The sequence below is a fragment of the Agelaius tricolor genome, unplaced genomic scaffold (genome assembly GCF_023055355.1).
Source record: "Agelaius tricolor isolate 1412-34295 unplaced genomic scaffold, bAgeTri1.0.p SCAF_24, whole genome shotgun sequence".
Lineage (NCBI taxonomy): Eukaryota > Metazoa > Chordata > Aves > Passeriformes > Icteridae > Agelaius > Agelaius tricolor.
The window spans coordinates 10270714-10292193 of NW_027269284.1; the positions used below are offsets into that span (position 1 = coordinate 10270714).

Here is a 21480-nt window from a genome sequence, read left to right on the forward strand (position 1 = left end):
GGGACACCCCTGGGGACTGGCAGGGATCACACTGAGCACAGGGGAACCCCTGGGGACTGGCAGGGATCACACTGAGCACAGGGACACCCCTGGGGACTGGCAGGGATCACACTGAGCACAGGGGAACCCCTGGGGACTGGCAGGGATCACACTGAGCACAGGGGACTGGCAGGGATGGCACCGAGCACAGGGACCCTCCTGGGGACTGGCAGGGATGGCAGCGAGCACAGGGGACTGGCAGGGATGGCAGCGAGCACAGGGACCCTCCTGGGGACTGGCAGGGATGGCAGCGAGCACAGGGACCCTCCCTGGCTCCCTCCCGGAGCTCCCTGCCCACCTCCTCCCCCTGCGAGGGGCTGCGAGCACCGCGGGCTGCCCGGGAGAGGGCACTGCTGCCCTGCTTTTGGGACAGTCCCCGTTCCTAATTCAGAGAAAAAGCCATTTCCAGCCGGGCCGGCCAAAGCACAGCACAGGGTAATGACAAAGCCTCTCGAGTGATTCTGCTGCACCCCGAGTGTGGCAGGAACTGTGCTGCCCCGAGGGGTTTGGAGCATCATCTGCTCTAATGGCAACAGCTCCCTGTGCCCTGTGTACACAGAGCACTGCAGAGCGAAACATGTGCAACAATCCTATGTAAATACATTGATTTGGTTACCAAAAAAAACCCCCAAAAACAAAAACAAAACCACCAAAAAACCTCCCACCCTTCAAAAAACCCCACCAAAAAAATACCAACCCAAAAAGAACAAGCAGCAACTAAAATGTTAAAATCCAGACTGGGAAGGCAGAGAGATACCATGAAGTGCTGAAAATACCAGAATCAAATGCTTGAAAGGGTACAACTTAAAAATTATTTTTACAGCTGAGATGAAAATGAACCATTTAACACACGTGTGTAACTGGCCTGGTGAACTCATTTGTACAGCAGCACTTTTGTCTGAGGCAAACTGTGTAACTGATGTAGGACCTTCCATCTTCCACCAAAGGAAAACCTTTTCATTAGCAAAATAGATGTTTATTTTTGAAAAGGCAGAATACTCCCACTTCATGAAAGCTGTAGGATTGCTTAAATGGGGCAATTTATTACACAACACAGGTGCTCTGTACAGCCAGTAAGAATTAACTGCTTTGCATAACAAGAATTTCCCATAGGAAATGTAATGAGCATAACAAAGTACATTGGAAACAAAGGGGTGCACTTAAGGAAGAAGACCAGAAACTGAAGCATAAATAGTGAAAGAGTTAACCAGTTTTCTCTCATTTTCTTTAAAAGTAACAATTTGAATTCTAGCACAAAGGCAGAGAAACAGACATTTAAAAATCTTTGTACAAATTTTAAAAAGCATACATAGGAGTGGAAGCACAAAAATATAACAAAAGAGAAACCAAATGTCATCTTTTGATCTGTCAGTATCATCTGAAGCCTGTTTACATATTCCATATTCTCTACATTTTTATCTCTTTTGCTTAGGTCAAAGTAGCATTCACAAAAAAGAATGCTACTGTGTACCACATCTCAGGCTCAAAAGTAAACAGTACATCACTCTTGTGATGAAACCTTACTGAGACACACTCACCTGGGCCCAGTGTGCACCTGTTCTCCTACAGGTGCACTATCCTCAGATTTATTCCAAATCTAAAACAGTCTCCCCAGCACATTACCCAAGCAGTCTCAAAGAGCTTGTATTAAAGACTTCCTTGTTTTCCCTCTTACCAAAACCAAGAGGGAATGTTTTATTAACAGCTAAAGGAAGTTGGGATTGATTCTTGGTCTGCAGCTAAAAAAGATGTATGAGTTATTATTGATTTTCTTCATTGTTCCTCAGCAAAGCAGCTCAGTAAGTACCTACAGCTGCTGAGATTCCCCAGAAGGATGCCTTGGTACACTGTGTTCAGACAGCTCAGACAAAAGCTTTTACTACCTGCTGCCTTTCTTTTTTAACATCTTTGAGTTTTTCCTGGGTTCAGTCTCCCCTTCATGTGAACTCTGTGGCATCTCTCTGAAAGAATAAGTAAGAAAAAGACAACAAAATTGCAGACAGTTTTTAAAACGCTCTACTTCTCCCCTAAACTAAATTAATTTTGGTAAAAGAAAGGCTCCTGCTATATAACTTCTGCAGTCACTGGTTTCAGTGCCTCTGTTGGGGCTGCCAACACAAAGTTGCAAACCCATAAACGTTCCTTTGTTGGGTCCCTGCTCCCTGCACACGCATCCCTCGTCGGCTGTGGGAAAGGAGTGTGTGAAAGGGGTTGATGCCATCAGGGAAAGGAGCCATCTCCTGAAGTCAGTCCCAGGCTGAGGTCACTCAGGGGATAAATACTTTTCCCCAAAGGCCTGTGGCTCCTGAGAACCAACTGTTTGCTTTGCCTGTCAGCAGGATTTTCTCTGCTCAATATATCAAGGCGCAGCAACCAGCTGGCTGGTTTGATCTGCCCGTGGTAATCAGCTGGCATCTTTCAGGTTTGCAGCCACTTCTCCTCCAGTTAGCACCCCAGCACAAGCCAACTGAAACATCTATCAAGAAAATCATTGTTAGAGCTGCTACCCTCATCAGCCAAAGGCTGGAGCTTGCCTTTGTTCCTGAAATAAAGGTGGAAGTTGAAAGCCTAAATACCACAGACCATATTTTGGTTGCTACAATTCAGCCTAGTTCCTTTGAATTCACTTGTCTCTGCTGATTTATGCTGTCTGTGACTAAGGTTTAAATAAAACTAAATAAAGGAAATTTGGAAACAGTATTTCTCATTTCTATACCTTTGATCAAAGCTATTTATAAAATATATAGCAGTACAGACAAGAAAATAAAGATGAATTTCCTAATTTCAAAAAAATATTATAGGGCAAAAAAGCTTAAGTACATGTGGAAAGTAAATATTAAGGAAGATCAGCTAATGCAGGCATTATGTTTTAAGTCTGACTGACATCTTGTTAAAAAGTAAGTTTTGCAGTTTTGTATTAAAATAGGATTCTTTTATAAACAGCTTTTCACATACCATTATTTTTAGTCTGTAACATACCTGCATAAGCCAGAAGTTATTCCATGGGGTTCTTGAATATTTTCATGAGAATCCTCTTTTTCTGCTGGTTCAGGTGACTGGAAGGTTTGTCTTTTGGAATTTGCTTTTTCACCTGAATTGCCAAATGCAATAGATTAAAAGAAAAAAAAAAAAAAGCACAAATAGTAGAGCTTGTTTGGTTTTGATTAACCTGAAGCAAAAAGTTACACTCTGACTTTTCATACACACCTATTAATGTTCCAAGGAAATCACTTCACTTTACATTGGCCCAGCACACTGCTTTTTTACCACTGGTCAGTTCTCACACAGCAGACTGTGAACTGCCACACTTGCTGAACACTGAAGTGAGTTTCCATGTGGTGCAACAGTTGAAAGCCCTATCATATATTTTCTTAGCAAGTAACTGAAAATGGCCTTTTATTACCACCAAGCAGAAGAAAAGCTGGTTCATATTTCTGAGTGATTTGAATCAGAACATGATGTTAAAAATTCACTGCTTTGAGCGCCCTGACCGTGCAGTCACGGTGCCTACCAAGGCAAACAATTCTGCACACCTGAGAAACAACAGCTGGGGAGAAAGACTTCAAAAGTGTGCAGGGAGTGACCTGCTTTTCCCTTTCAGGCACCCATCCTGCCTTTCAGCATCCTTCAAATGCAACGCCATATGTTTCATTCTGATAATGACAGAAAGATTGCACGGCTCAAAGGATGACACTTGTACACTGCATCTGAAACGTGCACTAGGAAACACAACTGCTATTCTAAAAATTTGCCCCTAAGTAGCTCTTGAAGAATGAATTAGTATAATTTGTCAAAACTACAATACATTCATAAAAATAGATCAAGCTTCCTGATTTTGAGTACATGTGTGGGAGGCGATTCTTCCACTCTGCCAGGAGAAGGAAAACCGGGTGATTCAACTCTGCTGTTCTCCCATGGATTGAGCAGTTGAGGTGAACAGAGCTGTTTCTAAAGGAATGACAAAGACATGAAAAATGTTTTGGTTTCAGCAGGGCAAGGCCTCACCTGAGTGGGCACAATGTAATCTATAGGTTAAAGGCTGCTCTGAAGTGAGGAAAGGTGGCACTTGTTTGTGGCTTCAGAAAAATGCAAAAGAGAGTAGTCCAAAACACCTACTTGTCAAATGTTAATACAAATGGAAAAGGCAGAAAACTGGTAAGGTGCTCTTTTCCCTAAATTTGAAATCTACTCACACTGCTCTGCTGGAGAACTGGGTGACCTTGAAAGGTTTCATTACTTTTCTACATCCCAGTTAGGGAAATGGCACTGATGAAAAATCTCTCCTGAAACTCCAATGTGTTATACTGCAAAATCTGCACTGATTTGTGGAAATATGTGGGTTTTTTTCTGAACAATTCAGGATAGTACCAACCTGCTGGCTTGCTCCTTTTGGAAGGCTTCTTCTTCACAGTCAGTGGAACTCGGGTCAGCACAGCCAACTCACTCACAAAGTCCTGCTCTGCTTCCTGCATGCAAGGACAGAGTAGCAATCACTCAACACAACACAGCTCAGTTCTGTGTTATTTTATTACATGTGGCACAACAAAGCAGGCACATCACTGCAGAAACACAGGAAACAATATGGGAAACAATCAGGGAAGTGTTCCTACAAGACAGAGATGAATCTCAGCACTCATTCCAACTAGGCTAGCAAAGAGACCCCTACAATTTGTCCCATGTTTCTCCACTGAATGCTTAGATCCATGAACCATTTACCCTTAGCTGATTCTCCAGCTCAGCTCCCAGGTGGTGCAATCCCAGCAGCTTCTGTTTCAGAGACTCCAGACGAATTTGCTGCCGCAGTTCAAACTGAGCCAAAATCTTGTTCTGCTGTAGCACTATCCTGGTCAGAGAAATATAAATGTATAGATGTTGTTCAGTGCAAGGCAGGAATACAATCCTGTCAAAGTCTATTTAGAAGGTTTTGTAGACAGAAAGGCTCATTAACAGTATTGGCCCAGCCAACTTCTGCTGGGACAGAAAATTTTGTGGTAGATTTTTAAATTTACTTATTTTAGTAACCTGCCTTGGCTGTCCATGGAATACAAGGTTCTTTTGGAGGTAGGAATTCCAGGAGTTTGCAGTGTCCATACCTGGATTTTGGGAACTGGAATTCAGCTCTAAAGTTGAAGCCTGCTTTCAAAACCACTGTATATTTCTAGGATCAGTTTTACTGCCTGCTTGCTAAAGGGCCAAGGCAAACAATGTTCAAAGATCTGTTCAAAGATCAAGTGTGAGAACAAGAAATTAAGAATTAGGCATTTCATCCAGGCCTCTTCAGTACTGAGCCATCATCAGAACCAGAATGAGCCATCATCAACATGGTAATTCAAAACTTGGGAATTGAAAGCATTAACTGCTGAATTCTTCACTTGTTTTACATTTCTGGTAAAAGATTATTATTATTACAGTACAACCTGAATGGCTGCAACTTTGCTGCATCTATATTTCTTCTGTTTTCTTGCCTGGTCTACCTTAAAGCAATGCTGTCAATCACCCATCAAATTCCTCAGGGAAGGAGGTGACACAAATCCTTTCTGACATTTACACTTAATGAAGTTGCTACTGTAATGCTCACTGCTTACAGAGGTTACCTTTCAACATTTGCTTTTTGAACTCACACTCCTAACCTTGCACCAAGGGCAAAAAGAAATAAAACGATAAAACAATGTCAAGTTTATAGGAGTTGGACAAATTAATGTAAACTTTATATTTAATTTAAAAAGCACTAGACCGTAAAATAAATCATACTGGCAATAGGAAAATGGGTTTGATTACTGATTATTATGGTATCAGCTTAGATGCTGCATTGCTACATTCTTCAATCCCACATTTCTGCTTCTGTGAAGGCAAATTCAAATTTTCCTATATTTTGTTTAAAGATACTAGAATAGATTACAGGAGAAAAAACAAATGACAAAACAGCTGGAAAGTGAATTTGTATGTCACAATAAATGATAAATTTGATAATGAATAACTAACAGATCTTTTATGAAATCCTTTATTACATAAATCCATTTATTTACTAACTCAAGCAGGGATAAAAAAGTGGGCAATGATATCTTTCAGTTTAGAAGAAACAGAATGTTTAAAGAAAGATTTAACCTCCTTATAATGTCAAAATTGAAGCTGTTGTATTTTGCTGAATAACAAACCAAGAGTAAAGATATAAAATGATTACAAAAATGTATCATATACATGACAAGCCATAGACCTTTTTATGACAACTTATGCCTTTTTAATTGCAGTGCTTTTTGTCAGGACCTAATTTTCATTTAATCAGTAATTAATTAAATATGATTCTTATTTAACTAACATTTGAGGGATTCCACTCTAAATTTAGTGCAAGTAATCTTGATTTTCCAAAGCATTCACTGAAACCTTCTTTCCACTTTGAGTATTTTTTGGGCTTCAAGCATTTTCTCCTCATTATGGTAAATGTTTTCTCCACAGCAAACTAACAAACACTTTTGATGTTCAAAGTAAAAAGGATGGGATGTAATGAATTACATTCAGTACTGGTTCCCATCCCACATTTATGTTAAATTTCTTTAAAAATTTGGCATATGTTTTGGCATTGTATTTCATTCTCTCTTTTCAAACTGCCTAAGTATAGTTCTCCAATCTGTAACTAATGACCATCAAAAAGTTTATTTAATAAGAAAGTAATTCTCTGAGATCAAAGGGCAGACATCATTTGGCAATAGGTATTTCTTTTCCATCAAAGAGAAGTATAAAATGCAAACTGAAGACATTTATTCAGCTAGACATTCATGCAGATCTGCAATCACTCACAAAGTTTAAATAGACAGCAATGCTGCTGCCTGGTCTAACCTTTGGTGGACCGTGGATGACACATTTAGGAGGCCTTTGGTGTGTTTTTCTTTCAATGCCAGTTCATTCTCTTTATTCTTCAGTCTGATCCTTTCATTTCCTTCTGTTGAAATAATGTTTTTGAAAAATTTTCTGCTCAAAATTAAAAACTCTGAGTTGTGACAACCTTCATCACAAATTAATCCTGATGCTAGGTAGCCTTTCCAAACTTACTGCTCCTTAGGGATATCAAGTACTTCTTACACACTCTGCCACTGTGATCTGCTGCAAAGAGAATACTTTGTGCATCATTTAGATAAGATAGGAATGTCATGGCATTCCTGTTTACCTACTTCTCCCACTAGGCTAACTAATTAACATGGAATTCAAAGCAGAAATTTTCTAAAAAGACCTTGATGCCTTAAGCAAGAACTGTATTACCTAAACAAAAAATGCATTCCAAAGAAAACCCTCCACTCAGATGTGACTTATTCCTGGGTATGCCCAGCTTCACAAGCTGTCCCTCAACTGACAGGAAACTATTCTGGTTACTTTCACAAATGCTCACACTCTGGGACTGAGTGCTTATGTGCTGGCCATGCTCCTGACTCTGCCCCTGCACTCCTGCCTGGCAGCAAGGCTTCATCTGACAGACAAAACCTTGCACCACTCTATTGAAATTAAACAGGAGGGAGATGGATGGGTTTGTAACAGATCAGGGTACATAACCTTCATCTGGGGAGCACCCAACCTTTTCTGAACACTCAGAGGGGCTGACAGGCCCTTTCCTTCCACCTGCACCATCAGGGAGCAGTTACTGAGTGTACCCAGGGCTGGGCTGGCTGGGCTGGCTGTGAGAGGGGAGGTACTCCCCACCTTTCCTCCTGTCACTGTGCCTGGCAGGCTCAATTCAGATTTACTAGGTCAAGGGATGCCAGAAGAAGCAAAATCCTCTAACCTTACACTAAGCACACATACTGGGAAACAAAATTGTCTTAAAGTTGTCAGTATCATACAAACCTTGTAAGGATTTTAGATATTGAAGTTTTTTTCCCTCATAATCTTCTGTGATTTTTCCTAAATGCTGGTAGTAGTTTTGCACCAGTCTATTGATATTATTGCTGGTCCCATATACACTTTCAACAGCAGATTCCACCAGTCTCTCCTGTATCACACAGTACAAGTCACAATTAATTTCCAAGCCCAAAAGTGTTTTGATCTGTTTAAAGAAACCACATAGCTAATTTGGTATGTGCACACGAAATTGTGAATTTAAAATGTGGCTTTAAAAATGGGGCAGACTGAGATACTGAGAACCATGCAACATGTCAACATGAAAAATTGCAGCAAAACCTTCCTAATTTGCCTCATCTCCATCTGGGAAGTGGTCATTCCCCTATCCATTCAATCTCTACAGCCCATTTTAACAATCAAGCCAACTGCCAGCAAAGCAAGCTAATCTATGTGTAGCTCTGCTGTGACATTTCCATTACACAGAAAATCCAAATATTTACTTTGGAAAAAAATTATTCATCTGTGATGTAAGTTTTAATTTTATTTAATTATTTATCTTTGAATTAATATTAAGCTGGTAGAATGCAAAGTATTAATTAGTCACAAACCCTTTATCAATAGAAAATAATCTCAATTTTTTTCTTCTTTCTGTTATTCTCTGCCATTAACAGTTGTGACAATTTTTTTCCTGTTCCAGTGTTTGACTTAAAACCTGTTTTGGCTGCTGTAGCAAATACTGTGCTGCTACATAAACTAGCTTGCAAGTACTTTGCAAATTATGCTCAGTTTTAACACAGGTCCTAAGGGTTTTCTGCTGATACTTCCAGGCATAGGTTAATGCATACATTAAATTGCTTTCCATCTGTGCAAGGTAGCCCTGGTTTTGTCTGGAAAATTGCTATTGACCATTTCCATACCTTGAAGTCCTGTTCATGATCTGAACTCTTTTTTCCAGCTTCCCCTCGAGCATACTGCAGCAGAGTCTGCCCAATCACCTGCTCCATGTGCTGCTGAAGAAACTGAAGAGCTTCTTGGATTTCTGTGACTAGCTGCTGGTGAAATTCTAAATTGATTTCTTGTGTTTCTTCCTCAAGCTTCTCCTCCTCTTCACGGATGTGGGACTCCTGGCAATCAGACAATAAGACAGCACTGCCATTTAAATATGTTAACAATTGTAGTCAGCTTCACTTTGAAATAAAGTCCTGCACCCATTCAGAATGTTATAGTTTTAGCAATTATAATAACATAATTTACAGAGGAAGTTTGTACAGTCATTTAACACATTTGTCATTGCAACAGAACTATAGCCTCTGTCATGATATGTACAGTTGTGGTATTTGCTGGGTCCCCTGGATGAAGGATGAATTGAGAATCTGACTCTATCTTCTCAGAAGGCTCATTTATTATTTCATAATATTATATTATATAAAAGAACGCTATACTAAAACTATACTAAAGAATAGAGAAAGGATCTTACAGAAGGCATAACAAGATATTAATTAAAAACTTGTGACTGACTCCTCAGAGTCTGACACAGCTGGATGGTGATTGGTCATTAAGTAAAAACAATTCACATATTGGATAAACAATCTCCAAAGCACATTCCAAAGCAGCAAATACAGCAGAAGCAAAGGAGATAATATTGTTTTCATTTCTCTCTGAGGCTTCTCAGCTTCCCAGGAGAAAAATCCTGGGCAAAGGGATTTTTCAGAAAATATGACACTGACATAGAGTAAAAACTGCATCCTGTCCTATTAGTCACTCCTAAGTGATGTATTCCCCTGTATGTGAAATGTCCTGAGTCCAGTAAGGGACAATTGTGGATGCCTTGATAAACTGCAGAGGAGCAAGGCAAGGACAGTTTTGCACCAGGAATGCTTGCACAGTATGTGTGGTCTACCTGAGAAAAACTTGGTTTGCTGGTACTTGGGAGTACCAATACCCTTGGGACAGGTCACAAACGGTGGGTAATAACACTTGAAACAACATCTTCTGCTGCTGAGTTCTAAAGCTTCTCCACATATTTCTTAATTTTGAACCTGCCATCTGGTAACTTTGCTAGGTGCTCTCTTCTTTCATTAAAAACGTGAAAAATGGTTCTCTATTCACATATTTGATGCCAGTTTTAAAACCTATGATATTCCAGAAGGCACCTATTTTTAGGCTGAAGAGTTCAAGTCCTTTGAGGCCTCTGGACCATCTCTGCTTCCATTTTTGTGCATGAAAAGTGCACACTTTTCATCTAAGCTCTCTTTAGTGAACAGTAGTATCTGCTTACCAGCATGGTCAGTCTGTTCTGTCATCCTTAAGTGTAGCAGTCTGCCATAGATGGCCTAATATTCTGTTGCTGATGTTTTTCTTATATTTATACACTTAGCTAAATAACATTAAAATATTCTGGAAGATGTGATAGTACCTATTTGATGCCTTCTTGGAAATAAGAAATGCAAGTAGAAAAGGAACATTCATCTGTAGAAATATTCTTATTAATGCTTACTAATATTCTTATTAATGTTCTGACATGTTATATTTATAGACTTATGTTTCTGAGGTTTTTGAGAAAACTGGAATGTCATTAAACTGTTTCTCTCTTTTTTTTTTAGAGACACAATGTCATGTGATTAAGCCCAAGGTAGGATTCATTACATTCTGTATGAATTCAATAGATAGACATGACATTGTCCACCAGTATAAAACTGGCTCAAGCAAAAATTAAGTTTGGGTAAAACAACACAATATATCTAAAAATCTGCTTGAATGTCTGTAAATTAACTTCTTCCTGAACTACTTATAGATTGTTTTTAGTTTTGGAGGATGTTTGTAACATGTTTTTTCTCCCTTGACTTTTCCCAATTCCACACCTATGTCCTACTTGTTCAGCAGCAAGAATCTAGCAAGTGTATTTTTAGGCACTTTCTTGTGAGATGGGTCTTAGCTGGAATTTGAAAGAGGCTGTAATGGAGAGATGCCATTGGAACATTAATACCTGAGGAAATTTCATTTTCATTAGGGAAGGCAGTGATTGCATCAATTAACATCTCCATGTGAGCTAAGTGAGAGGGAGTAACGGAAAGCAAGAGGAATGCAGTGATATGCATTTGTATTTTATTATTTTATATTTTATTTCTTCTGAAGGTTAATGAGTTTTTCAGATTTTCAAACTTAAAAGAAACTGCTTCAATTTATATTTTTCAAATATGAAAACAGCAGGACACAGATTTTCCTTATTGTCTTCCATGTGGAGATTGAAGGTTTGTATGATGCAAATCAAAATTAGAGGGGTACAGAATTTTACCTCTCAGCTAATTACACAGCAACAGCATGGAGCACAGAGCTGCAAAGTGTTTGGTGGGTTCAAGCCATATGTGCAGCAGCAGTGGGTTGGGCAGAGCTATCACTGACACCTGTTGGGAGGGTTGACTGAAGTTGAAATATGAAATGTGGTGTTGCTCTACATAAATATCCAATGCATATAGTTAAATAACCAACAAAACTTAATAGATCAACACTAAAAACCAGTCACAAACAGATGTGAGAGTGACCTATGGGAACATCATGTCTAAAAATCCCTTGAACTTTCTTTTGTCTTCATGACCTACAGTAGCCAGATAATCTGGGAGGATTGGGAATGGATGCTGATCTTCTTATGGACAGAGAGAGAAAAAAATAATGAAAAATTATGACAGTATAGAAGAACTTGATTTGTGTGGTAGGAGTAAGAATTTCTCCTAATGCTCCAGTAAAAACTTGTCAAGTGCATATTACAATCCCCAGCAGAATTAGTAGGAGCTTCTCTTACCCTGAAGCAGTAGCTTTGCAGAAGTCCTTTATATGTGCTGGCATCCTTTACTTCATGCATTAGTATTTTCATATAAATAAATTGCTAAATAAGCTTGCTAGGCCACTTAATAAAGTATAAGGGATTAAGATGTCTGCCTAAACTACAACAGGCATACTCAGGCACATCCTATGTCAGCAATGTGCACATTTTTGACAGAGAATATTTTTCTTTCTCATTGGAGCTTGAACTTTTTTTGTTGTTGGGGTTTTTTTTGTTTTTTTTGTAGTTTAGGTCTGCAGTGGCCACTTCTAATGCCAAATATCACAGCATATGAGACCCCTGGAGATAACCCACCTGGACACTGTACCTACCACTGCCTTCTGTAACTGCCACTGGTCCTCATCTTGGCACAGGGAGGATCCCTTCTGCAGGGTGTGCTGCTCTCTCAGCTCCTGAAGCGAGCTCTTCTTTCTGGCCAGCCGCATGCGCGCCAGGGCCGCCAGTCCCGCTCTCCGCAAGGCGAACCTGCTGAGCACTGAGCACAGCAGGAGCTGGTGCTTTTGCAAGATATAGCTAACAGACCTGTAGAAAGGACCATTAAAAATCCATCAGTGAAGCTGCTGGCACACCTGTGTTCAGCAAAGCCATTCCTTAAAGGTGAGAAGTTATTCTTCACTCTGTGAAATGTCTTTTTGTACAAAGCATGCCTTGGAAAGCTGCTTAGGTGTAGAGAATGGGTACTGCTGTGTTACACTTCTAGTTCTGTCACACTGAAATTAAATTAAAATGAAAACAGAAATAAAATAGCTAAATAACCATCTCCATGTTGCTTTATCTTGCAGAAAATGCAACTCCACTGTGACACAGGGAGTGCAGAGAAAGGCTGGTTCAAGACTAGAAACCACTCACAAAGCACTCCAGTCTCAAATCACCTAAGACTATTTTTTCTGATTTCCAGGAGTCACGATATGTTATATTTTAACATTTGCTTTTGATACCCTGATAAAAAACTGAACCAACTGCCTCTGTCTGAAGGTGCTAATAATCCCTCAACACTTCTTTCCACAATGTAATGTACACTCAAGTTTTTATCTGGGCATGCAGCAGTGAAGTTTTACCCCACTGCTCACAGATGAAACTGTGCTTACTCATCACTGAGGCATCCTAGTCTGCTCACGACACCTTGAATTATCTTCTCTTGTTTCTCAGACAGGTGCTTTTGCATCACAGCAGAGAGAGCATATTCTGTTATCCAGAGCTAAAAGCAGAGAAAAGAATTATGAATATAAGATACTCTGATTTCAGCCAGTCACTGCATAAAGAAACAATGGTTTATTTTGCTAGAAAAATCATCCCTTGCGTTTAAAAACAAACTCATGCTGAATTAAAATTATTCTACTATTTTTTTCAATTATCAAAATCTTAAACAAAACACACTGAAAAGAAAAGCTTTGCAATAGTTTAGATCAGCCCTGAACTGTGATTCCTACAGATGTTTTGGTTTCAGCAACAGAGAACAAGGAAAAAAAAAAACAATATGGCACAAAATACTGCATTGACTCTAATCAGCAGTAGGCTTTTTATTTCTTTTTTTCTTTTCCCTATTAGAGAATATGGTTTTTATTTTCACTGAACAAAATACAGGTATCATCTTCCATCACACTTCTGTCACAGTAAACAGTGCTAATAATTGGAAATGAAGATTAAGTGATTAGATAAGTATATGGACTGCAAGTTTACTGCTCCTTCAGAGTGATATTTAGATTGAAGAATTTAATCTTTAAATGAATTTTGATGGATTTGCCATTAGACTGTAAACTTTTGAAGATATGGAGTTAAGATTTTGTTTAGTATGTTGCCATTATTTAAGGAATAGTAAGTCATAAAGCTTATGGAATAGTAAGGCTTAGGAATAGTAAGTCACAAGGCTCCAACTCTTACTGTAAGATGAAGAGCATAATTTAGGCTACTGACAGATGAATAAAAGTAGGTTACCTGCTGATGTATTCAGAGACCTAAATTAAATATAATATCCAGGATGTCTGACAGTTTCACTTTGTGTTCCAGTGTCATTCACAACATGAGGGACTAAATTTTCAATTATGGCAGACAGGAAGGTTTCACTAGATCAGTATGCCCAGCAAAGGATTAGATGCTGTCCTGGCTGCAGGAGGGGGTGAAGCTTGGAGCAGTGTGGGCACATCCAAGCTGTTATTCTATCCCACCCACATCATACACGTGGGACTGGTTTTGGGGTGAAAATGAGCACACTCTTCAGAAGTGGACACCATTTTGCCTCTCTCTCCAGAAGGAAGGCTTCAGCATCAGTCCCTGCAGATCCAGCCCCCACTGCAACCCTGCTCCCCCTCCTGTTTTCTCCAGAATGCAGCTCCAGGACTTGGTGCTGAAAGGACAGCGGCAACAGCACTCATAACTACTGGATATATACCTGAGTATTACACAAAATATCAGCAAATTGTACAACTGATACATCTGGAATGGCTATTTGTGTAATTTTTTTTAATACAGAGAGAGAGAGAGGCCAGTGGATCCTGATAATATTTGGTGTGTTTTCTGCATCTAAACATAACAACCATTTTACCTAGAAGTTCTCAGAGGTACTATTCAGTATAACAGCATAACAGCAGGGCTGAACTGACAGAGCCTGTGCAGAGGCTGCCACGGGGGAAGGATTGGTGGGATTGAACCCTAGTCCAGTTGAGTGGAGCCCCACTGTCAACAGCTGAGCTGAGGCTGGGCCAGCTGAGCTGAACTGAGCTGAGCTGAGCTGAAAGGAGGTGGCAGAATGGTTGGAAAAGTGGCAGTGACCTGCAGGACCAGCACAGTGGGGCAGGAGAAACAGCGGCACAGACACCTGTGCAGAAGTGAGCCCAGCAGCACAGCCTGACTCAGGGGATTTATTTGTCACTGGCTATCATGGGGGGTGTGGGAAATGTTAGCCATGGGAGTTCCCTTGCCATACTGCCCTTGTTCCTGATGGTCACATAGGTAGTGAGTGGGAATGGTCTCCATATCACCTTTGTCTGGGGAACCAAGTGGACACAACCTACAGGGAGCATCTGCCATCTGTTTGTTTTTTCCCAGTGATGAACTCCTTTTTGCTGGGTAAAACACCTTCTCTTTTTGTATGCCTTTGCTATTAATATTGGTGTTATTATTGTGAATTTCTTACTCCATGGCTTTGTGCTTTCAGTAAAGTGTTATCTCAACCCATACTCTCTGCTTTTGCCACTCCCTTACTGGAACAGGCAGAGGAGGGGGAATGGTTCATTTGTAGTTTAGTTTCCATCTGGTGCTAAAGCCAGCACAAATGTATAATTGTACAATTGTTAGCTTTAGAAATTAGGAGTGCTACTGGGCATCTCTGCTGGATATGAGTTTTTTCATTGGGAAGCAGTGATCTGTGCAGGAGAGAGGCTTTCTCTGTGAGCACAGAATGAACTCCCCTGGGAAGTGCAGAGAACATCAGAAACTTTGTTTTGGCTTCAAAATAAAAATGTATTTCTTTCATGGCTAGTGCCTTCCCTGTGGAATACACAGTGATACATCTAACTGACCTCTCTCCATGTAGAAAACCTTACCAAAACACATGTTCCTGAGCAGGATCCTGACAAGGATGGGAGGGCAGGCAGTCAACAACAAGTGACAGATGGGAAGAGTGCAGCTGAGCATGAGAAGCACGGTCCCAAAGACTGCATGGCACTGGAGACTCACCAGGCTGCTCTTGGCAAGAGCCTCAGATGTACCTGTGTAGCCAGATCTCAACTGATCTGAGGCTAGGTGAGTCTGATAATCACAGAGAACAGCTGAGCACACTGTCTTCTCTGACTGCATGCTGCAAGCATCAAATTAAGGTCTATCAGGTCTTCAGGTATCGCCATGACAGATGGCAAAGACTTGCTTGAAGTAATAATTATTATCAGCATTTCCCTTTAGCAGCTCTGTGGATTTAGCTCCTAGGGTTTCACACCTCTCTGCACATGCCTTGTAGATCCATCACATTGTGTACTTTAATGTCTCTTTCAGCAGTTCAAAGAAAGTCTGAAAATGACCTTTTACTTTCCAGAGGTAATTTTATTTCCAATGAGAGGCTGGCTGTGGTTCAGCTGTGGGTTTCCATAATTTCTGGAGACCTGATTATTTACTGAAAAGTTGCTCTTGAAGGGCAAGTGAAACAGCATGAGAGTATATATCACCAAGAGACAGAATACCTTCAGGAGATGATACCTGAATTGCAGTTGGAATAGTAAATGATGTAACACTGCAGCCAAGAACCCAAAATACAGCACCTCATTTGCTATCAGTATATCCTACCCAAAAGTATATCCTATCCAAAAGTATATCCTATCACTGTCAGTGATAACAATGACAGTGCTTCTTGTAGTTGTTCTTTACTTCTGTTTACAAAGAAACAGCCTAGTTCTGTAGTAGTGAGGAGTTCCTTATAAAGAATCACCTTATCCATTAAGAGTGCATTTAAGGTAGTCCATATGCAGAATTTATAAAATTACTCTGGACCTCCTTGAGATCAATGGGAAACTGAGAATACAGCAGAAACTCCTCCAGCAGACAGTTAATAAACTGAACACTAAAAGTACCTCGGTCATGTAAGTAGTAAGAGAACAAGAGGAAAGGAGGGGGAATCATTACACATTCATGATGAGAGGATAAATAAGGAAGATGATTAAGATAGAAAGAATCAGCTGGAATAAATAGGACATTGTATGTTTAATTGGAAACAACACCTAGGCAGCTCACTGGGATGGGCTAACAGAGCTGGGTATTTTCCACCTCCAAAATACAGGAACATCTCACAGAGAGGCAGAAACGTGACAGCAAAGATTCTCTGGGAATGCTGAGGCTGCTGGCATGTGGTTTAAAACCAGTAAAACAGAAATCTTTTCAAAACTTCTTCAGGCCTGGTGTCAAGATCAGGCTTTGTGCTTGCACCCATACTCCACTGTTGAGTCAAGTCACCAGGCACATCTCCAAGATTTGTTGTTCCTGGGAACAGCCTCACTTTGCTCAGAGATAGGTTGAGTGGATGGGACAAACTCATGCTGCTGCACAAACTGAGGGGCTGGAATGGAGCTCAGGCTCTCTGATCCCTGCATTCAACCAGGAAAAACAGTGACAAAAGTATGGTAAATGAGGGAGTAAAGCTCTAAGGAATGTCTGGCGTCTTGAAGCGTTATTCCAATTGCTATGAAAAAATTAACCAGAGAAAGTGATAAAATGCCCACCCTGTCAAAACTGGTAAGCAGGTGCTAGTTCAGCTTTCTGGGTAACAAGCAAGGATGTGGGAATGGATGGTAATCTCATCCCATTTTTATTCTGTAGGCTTCCAAATATTTTGCTTCTCGGTCACAGGTGCATTACAAGATCTTCTGAAGCACTGCCGAAGTTAAGTATTACACTCTGGCAGTAAAGGTGAGGAATATGCCTCTCCTTTCTGTTGTGACATCTTTAGCACAGATTATTCAGGGAATAAAAGTAAAGTGATTTCTCTGTCTCTGCCTGTAGATGGGGTGCAATGCACACTGACTGCCAAGTGAGTCTCAGCCTGGTGCAGGAGGCTGCTCCCTGGAACTGCTCTCTACAGAAATCATGAATTAGGGACTATGTGGGAAAATGCTCAAAATTTATTTTCATTAGTCATTTATTCTCATGTGCCTCACTCATATCCTCAAGCCTACAAGGCAAAGTTATATATGATACTGATTTTTTTCTTTTCAGTTGTAAAAGTGTTTCTTTTCACCCAAAGGACATCATATTCCAGACACGTATAAATGCTAGGAAAGATCATCTAAAAAAAGGTGGTTCAAGTAAAAGGGAAAAATGTCTTTTAGAGACACTTTGAAAAGCACACATAAATTCCCTGGTGAAAAGTCTTCTGGTGTGAAGACTTCCCAGACCTGTAAAGCAGGTGACTGTAACTCCCAGCACAGCACATTTATCAGGAGGCAAATGAAAGACAAATCTCCTGCTGCAAAATGCCTGACAACTTAAAAGGCCTGACAATATGACTGTGGATTTATGGATCTTTTGTCAAACCCAGAACTCTAACATCTATGGGCTCTCCCAAATGACATAATCATCTGGCACAAGTGTCCAATGTCTCTTCTTAAGGTGGAAACCAAGTGCTCCTTTTTGTAGGATGCAAGTGTCAGCTTATTGCTTAAATGTTCATGCTGCTGTTTTATAGTAGGAAAGGGACAAGAAATAAATGCACATTGCATTTGAACACAATATAATGCATTGTTATATTTCAGATTCATGAAAATTCGCCCGCCTAGCTTTGGTGGAATAGCTCTCTCCCTGCATGCTCTCTTTGGAGATAGAGCAGATTTTATTCCAGTTCAAATCCTTTCCAAAAAGCCACAAGCATTAAGTTAAAAAAGGCACTTAGGCTCCTGCACAGAATATTGTCTTGAGGGATCATAAGATGAATTTCTCACAATGAGAAACTCTTATCTCTTCTTGGAATTTATCCTGCAGATTCACTTGTCCTTAGGACAGCTCTGTCTGCCACTCAGGAAATTTTTGTGTTGAATAAAGCCCAGCTGCAGTGCTGATGACTCAGAGACCAATGGGAGAGTTCTGTCACTGCTAAGTTAATTCCTCTATAGCTCTATATCTCAGTAATTACTGTTAATGATGTCAGCAAACCCTTTATTATTTTATTTTAATTTTTTTTCCAGCTAGGAAGTCATCTCCTTTACATTATGCATGCTAGGGTACACAAACCGAGGGAAAATCGATTTAATAATTTAAATAAACTATGCTTGGTCATGACCAGCACACCTGAATTGACATACAATGAATCCATCACACAGTGCTGTCCAAAGACCTATTATCTAGCAGCTGAGTGCTGGAGATGAACTAATCCTTTAAATCCTTTGAGAAAAATTCCCAGGGTATGGTTTCTCCACTCAACAGTGTGCCCAATGATAGCAACAGGGGAATGTACAAACAGCATTTTTGGACCAAAACATCAGACTTGAGATGTCTCCCCTTTGTGGGGAGTCTCTTGCCTGTTAAACACATCTTCTCCAGCCCTGAACAATGGCTGAGGTTCAATGGGACAGTGGAAGGCACACAGCAGAGGTGCCCTAATGTGCTCTCTGACATGACATTATTCACAAGTTGCACACCAAACCTAACCTCCTGTTTCTCTGTGTTTTCCTGTGACAGTGAGTCCACCACATTGCTGAGGGCTCTGTGTGCTACAAGATGTGCTTGTAGTTCACCTACCAGAGCAGGCTGCTCAGGCCATGCACATACAAGGACAGGCAATTTGTGCACCCTTGATGAATGTGAAAATCAACAGCAAGGTTTGAACTTGACAAGCCAGGTATTCTAATCTAATCCTTGATAAAAAGGGGCAAAATAATAAAAAAAAAAAAAATTGAGGTCAGACATTGTTTCATTAATCACCGAAGGTACAGGTATGACAAAATCAAACAGTAAATGCCAACCAACAGTCCTGGAAAATGCAAATGTAACTGAGCATGTAAGCAGATCCACAGGCATCAGTGGTTGCTCCCAAGCACAATTTAGTTTAGTTTGCTCAATAGCCCTGTGACGCCAAACCAGAAAAACAGAATTGTTTTTCAAAACAGGTCAGTTACAATAATGGAAAAATAAAAAGATTAGCAAGGTGCATGTTGCATAACTCCAGATTAAGGAAAATATAAAAGAAAAAAAGAAAATGTCTCAATGTTTTCAATGAAAAATTTTACTTTTGTATTGCCAATGGTGTTCTAAACCCACTGGTTAGCAAACAACCCCACCAGATTTAATAGGGAGCCCACAGTTTCCTGAATCACAGTGTTTTACAGGAGAATCCTGAATGTGAGTGGGTGAAAAAGTTGAACACCTTAATGCAGTTTGCAATAATTAGGGACTTGCTCAGTACCTCATTAACAATGTACTGGATTGGCTAGGCACTTTGCAGAAGGAGGGCAAGGTAAAGTATGATTCTGCCAGTGTTAAAGAAATCTGCCAACCTTTTATTTAAGAACGTCCAATTACTCTGTACATTGCAGCACACAATTTTAGGAAAGGACACACTTTTGAATAGAGAAGGTCTTTCTTTGACAAAGCTGTGTTAGAAGCAGTGTTAACAGAGACACAGCACTGCATGAATAACCTGAAGGCATATTTGAGCCCCAGTCTGATGCTAAAGACACCTGCCTCACCTTACTCTTGTTTTCTCCTCGGGTGTCAATTCCCCCTATGGTGGGCACACACACAGAGCAGGAAAGCTGGATGTGTGTTTTTCCACCTTTGCAGAGTAGAGTAAGTTTATAAAAGTACATATCATGTTTCCAGTTATTACAGTATTAATACATAAAAATTAGTAAGAAATATTTATCATTGCAAGGCTTCCTTGCCTGTAAACTGCATTTATATGTACCCTCTCCAAACAGACCTGGTGAAGGTTTTTTTGTAGTGTTTCTGTAGATGCCAAGAGCTGAGGACATCAGAGAGCAGCCTTGCCAGAAAGTGTTTATGTGCTGACAAAGCTGTCAAACACTGTGGACAGATGTTCAGTAATTACTCTCTGACTCCTCTATGCAAGCCTACATGCACAGCATACATATTCACTCCATGCTGCAGATAAAACTGCTTCTCCTCAGCCTAGAGTTGTGTCTGGACCAGGCTAAATAATTATAGACTAAACACTTCCACAGAGAAGTATCTTGATCATTTTTTCCTGTATCCCATTTTTAAGACACTGAGATCCAAAGCATAATATGGATCTTACTTCTTTTTCTTGCAGTAGCTGTTCCTGGAAAAGCTTCCAGCGTCTCTGGCGGTGGTTCTCCCATTTCTCCAGCTGAGGGACCAAATTCTCCTGCCATTCCTCCTTCAGAAGCTCACATTCTCTTACAGAGAGGCTGGTCACCACAGGCAGGGTCTGAAGAAACAGCTCTGTCACCAACTCTGCTAAAGCATGGGAAGCCTTAGAGTACAGCTCCTAAGAGAGGCACAGAGAGGGACAGAGAGAAACATGTGACAAAGTGAATCCTCAGCCCTTTGGAGCTGTTCCCCTGCATGTTCCACAATAGATGCCAGTGAGAGAACCATGTGAATACACTGGGCTGGTGTCCAAATCCTAGAGCTAAAATCCAATGCCACTAAGGCTTGAGTTAAAAGGACCAGGTTTTGTAGATGGAACAACAAAATGTTTTGGTTCAAGCTACACAAGGCATTTAAAATGCAACAGTGGCAAGAGCACATGAGACCCTGTGCCCTAACTGTTGCTCACATGTGACTGCAGTAGAAAAGAATATCTTCTTTACTGGCTATGGTGGTGTGTTATAAAAACACCTATTTTGAAAGTGGCTGTGGAAACAATCTGGTGTAGCACAACACCTTGTAGGCACATTTTCTCAGGTGCTGATATGAAATGAATGAAGAGGGAAGAGTTATAAAGGATAGTATGGATTGAGCTAGACAAAAGTGACATTAGTCATGTCAGTAGTTGGTATTTCAAAATATGACACTCTTCAATGCCTGAAGAACAGAATTATTCAAATTCATCCTGGTGCAGAATAGTTTCAAGCCTAGGAAAACAAACATCTTCTGGTGGTTTTAATGAAACTAGTCCCATACGAACAGTTTTAAGTTGCTGAGGCTGTTTCACTCACAAGAAGTTTTGTGGTGATTTAGTCAGACGGCATCCAAGCTAAAAACTCAGCTGTAGTTTCACTGTCAAATACACAGTGGGGACAGGAGCTGTGCTGGCAAACTGGGTGCCATTTGAAATTATTTCTGGGCAGGAGTGAGGACAGGTAGCTTTCCCA

At 40.4% G+C, this 21480-nt stretch overlaps 1 protein-coding gene across 3 annotated transcripts in view; it reads right to left on the reverse strand.

Annotated features, from left to right (window-relative positions):
- Positions 1 to 1062: 1062 nt before the first annotated feature.
- EVC (EvC ciliary complex subunit 1) overlaps positions 1063 to 21480 on the reverse strand; it is a 50110-nt gene continuing 29692 nt past the window's right edge. For all 3 annotated transcript variants that reach the window (XM_071447155.1, XM_071447154.1, XM_071447153.1), the window contains 10 exons: positions 20439 to 20651; positions 12796 to 12905; positions 12019 to 12229; positions 8784 to 8990; positions 7873 to 8017; positions 6874 to 6976; positions 4756 to 4882; positions 4412 to 4505; positions 3019 to 3130; positions 1063 to 2000 (listed from right to left, as the gene is read on the reverse strand). In XM_071447155.1, coding sequence (XP_071303256.1) covers positions 1919 to 2000; positions 3019 to 3130; positions 4412 to 4505; positions 4756 to 4882; positions 6874 to 6976; positions 7873 to 8017; positions 8784 to 8990; positions 12019 to 12229; positions 12796 to 12905; positions 20439 to 20651 — 1404 coding nt within the window. In that variant the 3' untranslated portion in view covers positions 1063 to 1918. The remainder of the gene's footprint in view (positions 2001 to 3018; positions 3131 to 4411; positions 4506 to 4755; positions 4883 to 6873; positions 6977 to 7872; positions 8018 to 8783; positions 8991 to 12018; positions 12230 to 12795; positions 12906 to 20438; positions 20652 to 21480) is intronic.